A 14,017-nucleotide genomic window follows, 5' to 3' on the forward strand; every position below is an offset into this window, starting at 1 on the left:
AGAAATGGGCCCACAACTCTATGGCTAACTAACTTCCACAAAGCAGGAATGAATCTCCAAGGGAAAAAGGACAGTCTCTTCAATAAAAGGTGCTGGTAAACTGGACAGCCACATGCGGAAGAATGAAACTGGACTATTTTCTTACACCGTACACAAAGATAAACTCAAAATGGCTGAAAGACCTAAATGTGAGGTCTTTTTGTATATCAAAAATATACAAATCAAAATCCTAGAAGAGAACACGGCAGCAACCTCTTTGACATTGGCCACAGCAACTGCTTTCATGACACATCTCCAAAGCAAGAGAAACAAAAGCAAACATGAACTTGTGGAACTTCATCAAGATAAAAATCTTCTGCACAGACAAGGAAACAGTTAACAAAACTAAAAGACAACCTACAGAATGGGAGAAGAGATTTGCAAATAACACTACAGATAAAGGGCTAGTGTCCAATATATATAAAGATCTTATCAAATTCAACACCCAAAAAACAAATAATACAATCAACAAATGGGCAGAAGACATAAACAGACATTTCTTCAAAGAAGACATCCAAATGGCCAACAGACACATGAAAAAAATGCTCAAAATCACTGGGCATCAGGGAAACACAAATCAAAACCACAATGAGATACCACCTTATACTGGTCAGAGTGGCTAAAATTAACAACGCAGGAAACTACAGATGTTGGTGAGGATGAGGGGAAAGGGGAATTCTCTTACACTGTTGGTGGGAATGCAAGCTGGTACAGATTTGGAAAACAATATGGAAGTTCCTCAAGAAGTTAAAAATAGAGCTACCCTATGACAAAGCAATTGTACTACTGGGTATTTACCGCAAAGATACAGAGGTAGTGAAGAGAAGGGCCATATGTACCCCAATGTTCATACCAGCATAGTCCACAATAGCTAAATTGTGGAAGGAGTGGAGATGCCCTTCAACAGATGAGTGAGAAGATGTGGACCATATACACAATGGAATATTACTCAGCCATCAGAAAAGATGAATGCCTATCATTTACATAGACATAGATGGAACTGGAGGGAATTGTGCTGAGTGAAATAAGTCAATCATAGACAATTATCATATGGTTTCACTCATATGTGGAATATAAGAAACAGCACAGAGGATCATAGGGAAAGGGAGGAAAAACTAAATGGGAAGTCATCAGAGAGGGAGACAAACCATGAGAGACTCTTAACTCTAGGAAACAAACTGAAGGTTGTGGAAGGGGAGGACTGGGGGGGGATGCGATAATTGGGTGACAGGCATTAAGGGCACGTCATGGGATGAGCACTAGGTATTATATGCAACTGATGAATTCTGAACACTACATCTGAAACTAATGTAGTATATGTTCGTAAATTGAATTTAAATTTTAAAAAATGTAGTAAGGCAAGCAAAAGGGTAGAGGGTTTGTGTGTGATGAAAACTAAGTTGTCAGTTCAAAATATACAATTATAACAAACACTTTAGGTAAACATCATGGTACCCACAAAGCAAAAATCTACAACAGATACACAAAAGATTTTTTTTTTTTTTTTTTAAAGGGTGGATTCAAAGCATAGCACTACAGGGGCGCCTGGGTGGCGCAGTCGTTAAGCGTCTGCCTTCGGCTCAGGGCGTGATCCCGGTGTTACGGGATTGAGCCCCACATCAGGCTCCTCCACTGTGAGCCTGCTTCTTCCTCTCCCACTCCCCCTGCTTGTGTTCCCTCTCTCGCTGGCTGTCTCTCTCTGTCAAATAAATAAATAAATCTTTTAAAAAAAAAAAAGCAAGCAAACAAAGCATAGCACTACAGAAAATCATGAATTCACAAAGGAACACTTCAGGAGAGGAATGAAGGAATAAAGAGAATAAAACACTCAGAAAACAGGTAAACAATAAGATGGTAAATATCAAAAACAACTTTAAATAGACTAAATTTTGCAGAGTGCTGAATGCATTAAACACACACACCCACACACACAAGGCCCAACTATGTGCTGCCTTCAAGAAACTCACTCAGCTTTAAGGACACATATAGGCTCAAAGTGAAGGGAACTATGTAAGTTAATAAACGTATTAATTAACCTCATTGTGATCATTTCATTAAGTATATGCATGTTGAGAATAATTTTGTGAACTTCAATATACAAATATATACTTCAATAAAGCTGGGAAAAATGCAATATATATATATATTATCAAGTAGTCACTCAGGAGTATTGTTCCAATTGCAATTCCGTATTAACTGGAAAAAAGTTACAGTATGACAATGGTATGTTCTTAGTAATTTAAATATTTTCTACTTGGACAGCATAATAATAAAATTTAACATTAAACAGTATTTTTAGAAATACCATATATGAATATCCTGCTTTTTCAAAGATTAAAAATACCAAATGAATAACATATTAAAACCACTAAAATACTTTTCATTTGTAATGTCATATAATATTAGTAATATTCTCCTACATGCTTTACACTTAAAACTTTATATGAGAAACTGGCCATTTACTTAGGCCTGGGTTAAAGGGGCATGTTAATAATATTAATTTAAAAAATCTTCAAAGAAATTTTTAAAACAACTGCAGAAACTAACTTTTGATACCAGTATGTGGCAACTTTATCTTTGCTCTAAATTATGGCAGATTTTTGTTTCATTCTGTTTTTCTTTCTTTTAATGTATCTACATAGCTTTGCAGATTACACATTCACAGCAAATACCATCTGACTCACACACAGTGAGTCCTGATATTTAATTTACATAGGCAACACTTATATACTACCACTGTTTTTTCTCAGCAGGTGCTTTTCAAGCTAAAACACTAAGATAAAATTTTATTTAAGGAGACAAATGTAGGGGCGCCTGGGTAGCGCAGTCGTTAAGCGTCTGCCTTCAGCTCAGGGCATGATCCCAGTGTTCTGGGTTCGAGGCCCACATTAGGCTCCTCGGCTGGGAGCCTGCTTCTTCCTCTCCCACTCCCCCTGCTTGTGTTCCCTCTCTCGCTGGCTGTCTCTATCTCTCTGTCAAATAAATAAATAAAATCTTAAAAAAAAAAAAAAAAGGAGGCAAATGTAGGGGCACCTGGGTGGCTCATTCAGTTAAGCACCTGCTATTTATTTCCGCTCAGGTCATGATCTCAGGGTCCTGGGATCAAGACCTGCAGCAACCTCCTTCCTCAGTGGGGAATCTCTTGGAGATTTTCCCTCTTCCTATGTCCCTCTTCCTCTCAAATAAATAAATAAATAAATAAATAAATAAATCTTAAAAAAAAAGGAGGCATTAATACCAACAGTGGGGCATTTTAAAAAATGTACATTAAAACATTGAGTATAAAATTAAACATGTTCATCCCTTTGTTTTAAATACCCTTAATGATTTCATTTGAAACTTTAAAGACCTATTATTGTCTTTAAACTATTTCCTTTTGTTAATTTGTATTGAAATAGTTTATGAGCCCAATTCTCCAATTCAATCATGTATCATTAACAGAAAAGTTGTTTTTTAGGAATACCTTTAAACTATAAGCAAAATTATTCTGAAATCAACAATGAAAATGACACTAAAATGGGATATACTCAGGAACGTGTACAACGTAAGGAACTTGATAAAACAAAAAATTTCTATTAACTTAGTACCAGTTTATTTGAATACAATAAAATTCACTTTTATATTTACAAGTGACAGAGTTGATTTTTTTGTTAATTACCCACACATTAGTGTTTCCTTTTGAGTATTACCTATAAAGAATTCTTTATTACCTTGAAATGTTTTTTATTTTAAAAATTGAGAATAAGTTATGCGTTTCTTAATCAGACAGCTTTATGATGATTTAACAACCCAAACACAAATGCCAAGAGGTCAGGACCAGAGGTCAGGCCTTCACTAGAGAACACTTCCAGTTGTGCAGGAACTCTTCAAAAAATAGAAAGGAGGGAACACTTTCTAACTCCTAAAATGCATAATCATTTGTCTGACACCAAAGCCATAAAACTGTAGATCAAAATCCCATATGAAAATAATTTTAAAATCCTCTACAAAGTACTAGCAAACTGAATAGGGTAGTAAGAGTGATCTCTTCTGTTTACGGAAACTTACTGTAAAATGATAAATGTTCAGTGAAAAGTAAATAACACACCCAGATATCCTTCACTGTAATTGAGTATTTCAAAAGTTTTATTCCATTTTCAGTAATGTTGGTACAAGTAATTCTGAGCTTCTATCTATTAAGTTCCAATATTCATGTTATGATAATGCCATTATTTCCACATTTATCTTATTTCTTAAATTGACTGTCGAACACTGCGATACTTAGTGCCCCCTTCACTGCAATTTTAGTTCTACTTGCCCTATTCACTTTGCAAATAGCATCTATTAAGCCGGGATACATATCTCAGATTACCTCCAACTAGACAAGATATTATGGAGTAGAAAAAGTGATACTTACCTAGGAATCTAGGGCTAATTTCAATGGTTAATTGGAGAGATCTAAATACATATTTATTGCATATAGTTTGCCCCACCATAAATGGTTCACAGTCCAGAGGGATGTTAATGTGGTGGTCAGCGAGTTACAGTAGACTGGGGTTAACAGCAGAAAGCTGTAAGGACGGGATATATGGTGTGTAGGCCTGCCTTCACCATTGTGGTATCCTGCAAATAGTAATCCTTTTCTGTATGTTTGTGGGGGTAACATGAGAACAAGTAACATAAGCATTGTATGAGTTATTGTTATTGAGTACTAAAGTTCATGTATGACTAAATATTTGAAGGCAGTCAGAAAGGAAGTATAGAGGTTATTGGGACTTCAGAGACGGGAAGCATAGAGTAAGTATGCCAGGCATGCAGGCATGGAAAAAAGAATTAGTATGATACAAGGATATGAATGACAGCTTATAGGAGTGAGCCAGGACTGGTTTGAAGGAGAAAATCTGGGACAACTAATTGAGAAAGCTCAGGAGCTGTAAAAATCAAGCACGTATTGGTTTCGGTGTATTTCTGAAGATTTCTGAATAAACAGCAATGGGAGTGAAATCCATTTTTAAAAAATCAGCAGGGACTTTTTACACTGCCTTTGTTAAGCAAATATATGTGGGCAGTGATTCTGTAATGCACAGTAGCTCTCAAAAAGTGATCCAAATAAAATATACAAATATGATCTCACTCATTTTTTTTACCTGGAAAATATTCCATAAAATTTCATCTGGCACCCATATTACAGTTACATAGTCAACTTCTGCTCTGCTCATGCTATACCATGTGACCTTTTGTGTCACTTCAATAGTTCCTGAGTGATAATCCAGTGTCAACATCTCAGAAAGTTTTTTTGGTTTTAATTTCAATTTTTTATTTAAGTTTGTTTCATTAGTTGTACACTCATTACTCATTACATCACGTGCTCTTCTTTGCGTCCATCCCCCAGTTACCCATCCGCCCAAACCACCACCCCTCCAGCAACACTCAGTTTGTTTCCTAGAGTTAAAACTCTCATGATTTCTTCCGTCTTTCTGACTGAATAGACACCTACTATCCCTGGATAAAATCACTGATCCACTTTCTAGTTGGTACTTTATAAGACAGTGATACTGTGAAAGAACTTGTGTCAAAATCTTAGAGTGATTGCTTACATTTTTGTAAGGATGTAAAAAGAAAAAATTTATTTTAAAGACAAAGACTATTTAATATTTGAGTAGGTGATTTTTCATAAGGATGAAAAAAATGACAAAATGTTATGGGTAATAATTACGATGAATTATGGACTTTATTGTATTCAATGCAGCATATTGTAATTGTTCCAGTTGTCAAACATACTTGCATTCATTTGTCCATGCTCCAAGTTCCGTCATTTGCCTTTTTCTTAGCACTGAACTGTTTCAAAGGCTTTATGTTAGTAGACCAGAGAAGCACACATTGTCACAGAGCTGGCCTGAAGCCGTGTGGCGAGCATTGGCACTGGATATTGGGGCCTCTCCTTCCCAGACTGGGAGGCATGCAGACCGTTCCTCCCTTCGGCTGGCTTCCTGGGGGCTCTGCAGCTACTTCCACCGACACTGTCAGTAATTTGCCAATAGTGACGATATCCACTTAAGGTTGGCATCCACTTAAGGTTGGCCGTAAAACTGCATTACTTCCGCTTTGTTGAGCCCTTCTTAACATAACATAAAGATTTGTTCCCTTGACCTATTTTTGCTGCTCAACTCTAAGCCAAATAATCTGATTCCTCAATATTTAAATACTAAACACATCTATTACAAAGGTTTTAAAAATAATCAGTAAGATATTAAATTTGTGCAACCACAAAAACTATACGTAATATCCCATACACCTATACTTCCCTTATGCAGATAAAAAATGTATTTAAATATTAAATGACTTTCAAGAATCTAATACATAGTTGCCACCAAGAGTAAGAACAAGCTACTGTAGTACATGTATTAGTTCCTTGAATTTTTTATATTAAGAGTATGATTATAGGGGCGCCCAGGTGGCTCACTGTTAACCATTTGCCTTTGGCTCAGGATATGATCCCAGGGTCCTGGAATCGAGTCCCAAGTAGGGCTCCCTGCTCCGCTGGGAGCCTGCTTCTTCCTCTCCCACTCCCCCTGCTTGTGTTCCCTCTCTCGCTGTCTCTGTCAAGTAAATAAAGAAAATCTTTTAAAGAGTATGGTTATATTATTACCTAGTCACAAAATTAAAAAAAAATACTTGCAATACCAATTGTTGACCAACTAGTAGAAAGTGGCAGTGTACAAATGTCACGTAATATTTATCATTTGAAATTTTCTAATATCAATTAATATTTTATATCCAAATGTCTATGATAAAGAATTGTGTAAATAAATTGTTAGACATCCACATAGCTAATAAAATGAAGTTTGTCATATTGAAAATGCATGCACATGTGTACAGAAAAGGACAACTCATAAAACAATGACTACACTCAACATGAATTTTAAAAAGTTCTTAAAGCAAGTTCTCCAATTTAAAAAAAAAAAAGGAATATAGAATGTACACCAGTTTGTTAACAATAGGTTTACATTATGTTTTTCTTTTGTGATGGGGATTACAATTTTGGAGGGCAAATTATTATGTTATAAATAGTAAAAACTAAAGCTGTTTCTAGTGTAAGAATATGAGGAAATTTAATTTTTACAAATTTATGGTATTATGGCAAATTTGTTCACTATATTAGGAAATTGGATTCTCAAATACTTAGTTTACTCTAATGGTAATCTTTCAGATGTTCCAAATAATAGGGTCAGGTAGAGAAATACATGAATCTAGTTTCATGTATTCAACTACTCTTGCATGGCAAGAATGGCTCTCATACCCATATAATGTCCTTTGATAACCATTAACAGTCCACAGTTAAAGAGCCCCGTCTACACTAACACATCCCTGTCTACACTAACAGACACTTTAGACTCTGTGTAGGCTCAGTGTATGCCCTTATCTCTGTAGGATCATCTCACAAGCACATTACACAAACTTTAGCCACAAAAAATTTGTGTCATTTGATCTTTGCAGCAAGTTCTCTAAAAAATGACAAATTTTCTTTAATATATGTTACTAAAAAATGTTTGGTGATAGAGAAGACACTAAACACCTAACTAAATAAGGATGCCTTTATTTTCCCTCACAGAAAGAATGGTTCTTCTTTGTACTTCCTCTGAAGAGCAATAAAGTTAGCAAATGGGTTGGCCATGTTGTACACAAATGACAATTACCAGTGAAACTAACTCTATTGATATTTAATACTAAAATATGAGTCATTAAATTATTTTAAATAGAAGTAGTAATTCAATCAAAAAACAAACAACAGGCTACATTTCATTTGATTTTAACTTATACTATAGTTGATCCTTGAACAACAGGGGTTGAACTGTGTGGGTCCACTTACAGAGAGATTCCTTTTCATCTACACAATACAGTACTATATTTTCCCTTCTTTATGATTTTTTAAATCAATTTTTTGTCTAGCTTATTTCATTATAAAAATACAGTATATAATATATGTAACATACGAAATATATTAACTGTTTATGTAATTGATCAGTTTTCTGGTCAGCAGAGTACCAGTAGTAAAGTTTGAGGGAAGTTAAAAGTTACATGGAATTTTTGTACTATGTGGTGGCTCAGTGCCCCTCTACCCTATGTTGTTCAAGGGTCAACTGTATTTAACATTGCTTTAGCAAATGTTTTTCCTGAACCAAGAATGAGATGCGTAAAAATACAAATACAAGTATCCTCTACTTTTCAAAAGTTTGCATTTTCCCAATTGGTTTTACAAAAGACCTACATTAGTAGTTGTTCACTTACTAAAACAAATCCAAACCAGATTTTTGCTTTTATGAAAACAGGTAAAAAGCAAAAACAGCATTCAGCACATTTTGTAGAGAGACCTTATAGAGGTAGCACACATTTCAAGCAGTGACAGTGCCACTGTCAAGATCCTTTCCCAGGAACTATATTCAAGATCTCACCATCCAAATGCCTGAATTCTGAACTATGTTGATGAGCATCTGTTCTTCACCTTGATTTATTTTGGGCATCTGTTAGCAACACATGTCCTAAGGTGTCAGGAAAGCCTAAGAGGTTATTTGTTTTGGTCTGAGTACACTCAAAAAGTTCTCCATATAAATTGATAATTGCTTCTTTGTACTGTACCATTTTCCTTATGAAAGTTTTCAGAAGAACACTCTACTTTTGGATAGCGGGAGAAACTTAAATATATAGTTTTCAATTTTCTAAAGAGAAAAGCAGCCCAGCTATAACTTTAAGAATAATGCAGTGTTTCACTTTAACTATAATTAAAGTATTGATCATCTGATTTATTAGCTCTGTAACGTACACATTTAAATTAAACGTTATTAGACAACCATTACAATTTATAAATGTAAGGTGCCACTACTGAGTAAATTGATTCTTCCACGAGTGGATGTGTCCCTTCTCCCACCCACTAACAAAGCAGCAATGTGGTTAGTTTAATTTTATGAGTAGATGATGCATTGCTGCAAATGCTAATTCTCTTCTCTACCCTGTGTCTTTTTTGTGTATGTGTGTAAGTTGGTTAGATCGCATAGGCAACCTCTCTAACGATCAACAGCAAGATGAGCTAGGCTTGGGCTTTCGGTGCAGACTGACTGTGTCTGTCTGAATCAGGTGATCTGACCTATCCTCAGTAGCAAGCACTCTTCGAACTGCTTCCTCAAAGGCCGCTGCGACATTGGTGGCATCTTTTGCACTTGTTTCAAAGTAAGGATAGTTGCCGTTGTCCCTGCACCAGGCTTGGGCTTCTTCTGTAGACACCTGACGTTCACTTATGTCAATCTTGTTGCCCAAAATCACGAAAGGAAAGCTTTCGGGCTCTTTCACATCTGCGTAATATATGAATTCTTTCTTCCAGTTACTCAAGTTCTGGAAGGTCTGAGAATCATCAACACTAAAAGTGAGCAGGCAACAGTCAGAACCTCTGTAAAACGGCGTCCTCAGGCTTCTGAATCGCTCTTGACCGGCTGTGTCCCAAATCTGCATGGTAACAAAATGTCCATCCACCTCCAAATCTTTATTTAAAAATTCCACACCTATTGTATGGAAGAGCTGGGTATCAAACTTATTGGTCGCATATCTGTTCATTAGAGAGCTCTTCCCAACTCCACCATCTCCAAGGAGAATTACTTTAAAAAGTGATGGTTTTCCTGCCATTGTTATTCATAAGATCTTTGACTATAGAACCCTGCAAAATAAAAAGTTACCATTATGTTCATCTACAGACACTATCCCGTGACTATAAGAATTTAAATCAATATACGTAGCCCAATTTATTGCTGCATAGGGAATACCTGGTAACAAAAGCTGTCATTTACTCATCACTGAATTATGTGCTACAAACAATCCTACCATAACTCCCTAAAACAACTAATGAGGGATTATTCTTCCCTTTCATTAGGTCACAGTTTACTGTGAAGCTGATTTTTAAGTCCAAGTTTGGCCCCAGAGACTTTGCTCTTAACCATTACCGTCTAATGATAATCACCTGCCTACTTATAAATAAGTCCATTTATAATGGACTAAAGAGAAAGAATTACTTTCTGCACCAATTTCAAACAGACCATCTATTATTGTCATTGTTTGCCTAACATACCAAGGATTTTCTTTACTCTTTCCCACTTTCTCTGTTAAAATGATGCCACCAAAAGGACCAAGAAAGCAACACACAAAAGCGGATTGATACAGCGGGACAAAACACCAATCACTGAGTAAACAAACCTTATTCTCTTCATTAGAAATGTTAATTTGAATTTCCTAAAATTAATCTCAGCAGCAGTACAGTCTATGATAGTCTATCCATAAAATCCATTATGGCAACTCCTACTTTTAGCAAAAATTAACTTCTGCCATTATTTGTATGTTTTGAAGCAGAACAGAATAAACCTTAAAAGAAAACTTAATCTATATATAGTTTTGCAGGCTAGTCCTAAGGCAAAATTAAAACTTCCCACACTACAGGAACCAGGCTGTGTGAAACGGGATTATATCTGCTTACACATTAATACAAACAGCTCTAAATGCTGGTGAGAACTTTGATGCTTCTTATGGCTGTTTCTTAAGGTACTTTGAAAGAAACTCACACTTTCTGAATAAAGAGAATTAACAATGAATGAACAAAAAAATTAATCCTAGCATATTAAGCAATTATAAATTTATGACAAATTGTTTCCTCCATAATCCTTTACTCCTCTCCAGTTTTTTGGACTCAAATTATATTACTTAATCTGCAAATATCTCAGCAGTAAGAAGTTTTAAGTATATTAAATTTTATAAAACAAAAGACCTGTCAGAGCTTTAGAAGTTTGTATAATGAAGTAAATGCCCTACCACAGCAATATCAAACTCAATTGGCACTAGCCACATGTAGGTATTGAGTGCTTAACATGTGGCTATAGGGATGAAGGAATGAACCTTAAATTTTATTTAATTTTAACTACGTTTAAATTGCTACATTCTAAGAGCCAAAAGTTGTACTGGACTGCATGGTCCTGGAGGAAACTTGTAATTAACATGAAAGTAGTTAATGATGAATGAGAGCAGATGTTGAGTATTGGAATGGTAAAAGGTAAACGGATATTAATAATAATTATTATACTGACTAGTATGAATTTGCATATTCCCTGTGGTAAACATATGATTACATTAAAATGTGATGTTCGAACCACTATATACTGGGTATGTGAATCCCTGTAATGTAACTGAGCATTTTCTATAATATAAAATAATTATTCATTCCAACTACGTGCTATACCATTGTGGAAAAAACTTGTAGCAACCTCTCATTAGATAGAAGTCAACTTAACAAGAAAATATGACTAAAAATAATGGAACATACCTTAGACCTTTATTTAACTCTCATTATATCAGTTCTTTGAAATAACTGCTACAGTAATTAGTACTCTGATTAATACACTTAAAGTTGTGCAAGAGTAATTGAAGTGTATACGTCTAGAAGGTCATATTAATGTTTTTTTACATTGTCTGTCTTTTATGATGTCTTGGCACCTTAAAAATATTTCTGAACAGCAAAAGACTTTCTAGCCACCCTCACTCCTTGAGATAGCAAACAACTCCGCGAAGAGCAAGTCTTTCATGACCAAATCAACAAATCCCACAATCCAACCACTTCCTTTATCTACCTCTCACAGACTAAGCCAAACTTTCTCCTGCCCTAGATCACTTCAGGGACCCTATAACTAGGGACCACTACTTTAACTCAAAGCCTGCCAGAATTATTCAATTATTCAATTATTCAATCTTAAATTGTTACTGTGAAGTACTTTGCCTCTCCATGGAAACCCAAATTAAGGCTGTGATCTAGGATTTGTTTCACTCCTTTTTGTCTCCTGGCCTATAGCGTATGGGTCACCTTCCTCTCATGAAATATAGCAGTAAAGGTTTTCTTCAATGACAATGACATCTGTGTTGTCACTCAATCTCCTCATAAATGCAAATCCTGCTGATACAAATAAGAAAAAGCTTTCTCTATTTTAAATATATTGCTCCATTCAATGGCAGGACATAATAAATGGGAGAAAGGAAGTCAAAAGTTCAACTCCTTAATTTGCTGACATATTTTATTTTGTTTAATTCTTTTGATTCTTGATTATAGAACTTCAAGTTTTCAAAGATAGAAGACCAAAACCAAAAGAATGAAACTATTTTAACATAAACTATTATTGTCCCTCCTTTAAAACTCACCCTTCATAGATTGAGGACCAAGCCTTCTTTTCAGTGAAGACATCTGGATCTCACTGACATTACCAGCCTAACTCTGGCTGCTTCCATTTGAAACTGCATTTCAGAATAACTAATGCAAATTCAGTTCTATTGCCTAACCATTATTTCCCTTGCTTCAGCTTTAGTGTATGCTAATCTTGTAGTTGTTTTTTTTTTTTTTAAGATTTTTATTTATTTATTTGACAGAGATAGAGACAGCCAGCGAGAGAGGGAACACAAGCAGGGGGAGTGGGAGAGGAAGAAGCAGGCTCCCAGCGGAGGAGCCTGATGTGGGGCTCGATCCCATAATGCCGAGATCACGCTCTGAGCTGAAGGCAGACGCTTAACTGCTATGCCACCCAGGCGCCCCTAATCTTGTAGTTTGTTATACCTTGCCCACTTCACCTAATTAAATGGTTATTACTTTGGAATTCATCATTATTTTAATTACTTCTCAGACCTCCTCCTCAACGTTCTATACTCCTCAGTGTTGTTATACACAATTTTAAAAATACATAATCACAAAACCTTAATGTTTTGTTACGGAAGTACAAAATATGTATGTTACTCGAGTCTAGTATTTATCCCAGTATTTTTTAAGTTGATAGACTTCCACACAGTTCCCCTATTACTAACATTTTTTCATCAGTGTGGTCCATTTGTTGCAATTAATGAGCCAGTAATATTGACACACTGTTTTAAAAGCCCATAGCTTACATTAGATTTCATTCTTTCTGTTTTCTTAAGAGTTTTAGTGATGCATAATCTGACAGAAGCATAACCAAAGCATCAAACACAGTTTTACTGTCCTAAACAATCCCCATCTAATCATTCTTCTCTTCCTGAATCTGTGGAAATCACTGATCGTTTTACTGTTTTTAAAGTTTTGTAATCTCAAGAACTGCATATAGTTAAAATCATATACCATGTCTTGAAGCCTTTTCAAAATGGTTTCTTTCATTCGGCAATATTTGTTTTAACATTCCACCATGTTTTTCATGGGTTATTAATATCTCCTCTATGTTTTATACTTTATAACATTGCCATGTGTCAATGTGCCAACTTATCTATTCACCTACCAAAGGACATCTTTTGTATATTTTGCTATATTTGTATCTATTTCATTTTTGAAAGATTTATGTAGAAAGAGAGAGAGGAGGGACAGAGTGAAACGGAGAGAGAATCCCAAGACTACTCCATGCTGAGCACAGAGCCCAACAGAGGGCTAAAACCCCCAGAACTCCGACCTCATTACCTGAGCCGAAATCAAGCATTACACTCTCAAACAACTTAGCCACCCAGGCTCCTTCCGATTTCATTTTTTAATGTAATATAAAAAAAGTGTTTGTTGATGCTCTAAAATTTTACACATGTTTAATCACATGATATATACTAAAAAGACAGTTTTATTTCCTCCTTCCCAACCTTTATTTTTATTTCCCTTTTCTTGCTAATTTACATATGGTAGGATGTCTAGCAGTGTACTGTTTAACATACATGGTGAGAACATGTTTGCCCTATACCTGATCTCACCTGTAGGATTTTTGTAGATGGTCTTTATCAATTGAGGAAGTTTCCCTTTATTCCTAGTTTACCTAGCATTTTTATCATGGTTGGATGTTGGATTTTGTCAAATGCTTTTAGAGTAGTGCTGGCCTTAGAGAATGAGTTAAGAAATACTAATTCTTTTTTTTTTTTTTTAAGATTTTTTTTATTTTTATTTATTTGACAGAGAGAGAGACAGCCAGCGAGAGAGGGA

General features: G+C 35.4%; 2 protein-coding genes across 3 annotated transcripts in view; one reads left to right on the forward strand and one right to left on the reverse strand.

Moving 5' to 3' along the window:
- The window catches only part of LOC123788661 (eukaryotic translation initiation factor 1A, X-chromosomal), a 93,874-nt gene that overhangs the window by 43,993 nt on the left and 35,864 nt on the right, over positions 1-14,017 (forward strand). The window contains exon 7 of one of the 2 annotated variants that reach the window (XM_087859334.1): positions 9,395-9,533. The exons of the other annotated variant lie outside the window; for it this stretch is intronic. Coding sequence (XP_087715460.1) covers positions 9,395-9,418 — 24 coding nt within the window. The 3' untranslated portion in view covers positions 9,419-9,533. Of the gene's footprint in view, positions 1-9,394; positions 9,534-14,017 lie in introns of those variants that run through there. 2 annotated transcript variants of the gene reach the window in all.
- Positions 8,848-9,693, reverse strand: LOC123788660 (ras-related protein Rab-9A-like). The gene has a single exon (XM_045792161.2). It carries the CDS (start codon positions 9,691-9,693, stop codon positions 9,088-9,090), a length of 606 nt encoding a protein of 201 aa, XP_045648117.2. The 3' UTR covers positions 8,848-9,087.

The sequence above is a fragment of the Ursus americanus genome, chromosome 37, assembly GCF_024610735.1.
Source record: "Ursus americanus isolate L20-20 chromosome 37, mUrsAme1.1.p, whole genome shotgun sequence".
Classification (NCBI taxonomy): domain Eukaryota; kingdom Metazoa; phylum Chordata; class Mammalia; order Carnivora; family Ursidae; genus Ursus; species Ursus americanus.

Coding starts and splice junctions, on each gene's coding strand:
- LOC123788660 (XM_045792161.2), bottom strand. CDS start 9,693: ATGGCAGGAAAACCATCACTTTTTAAAGTAATTCTCCTTGGAGATGGT.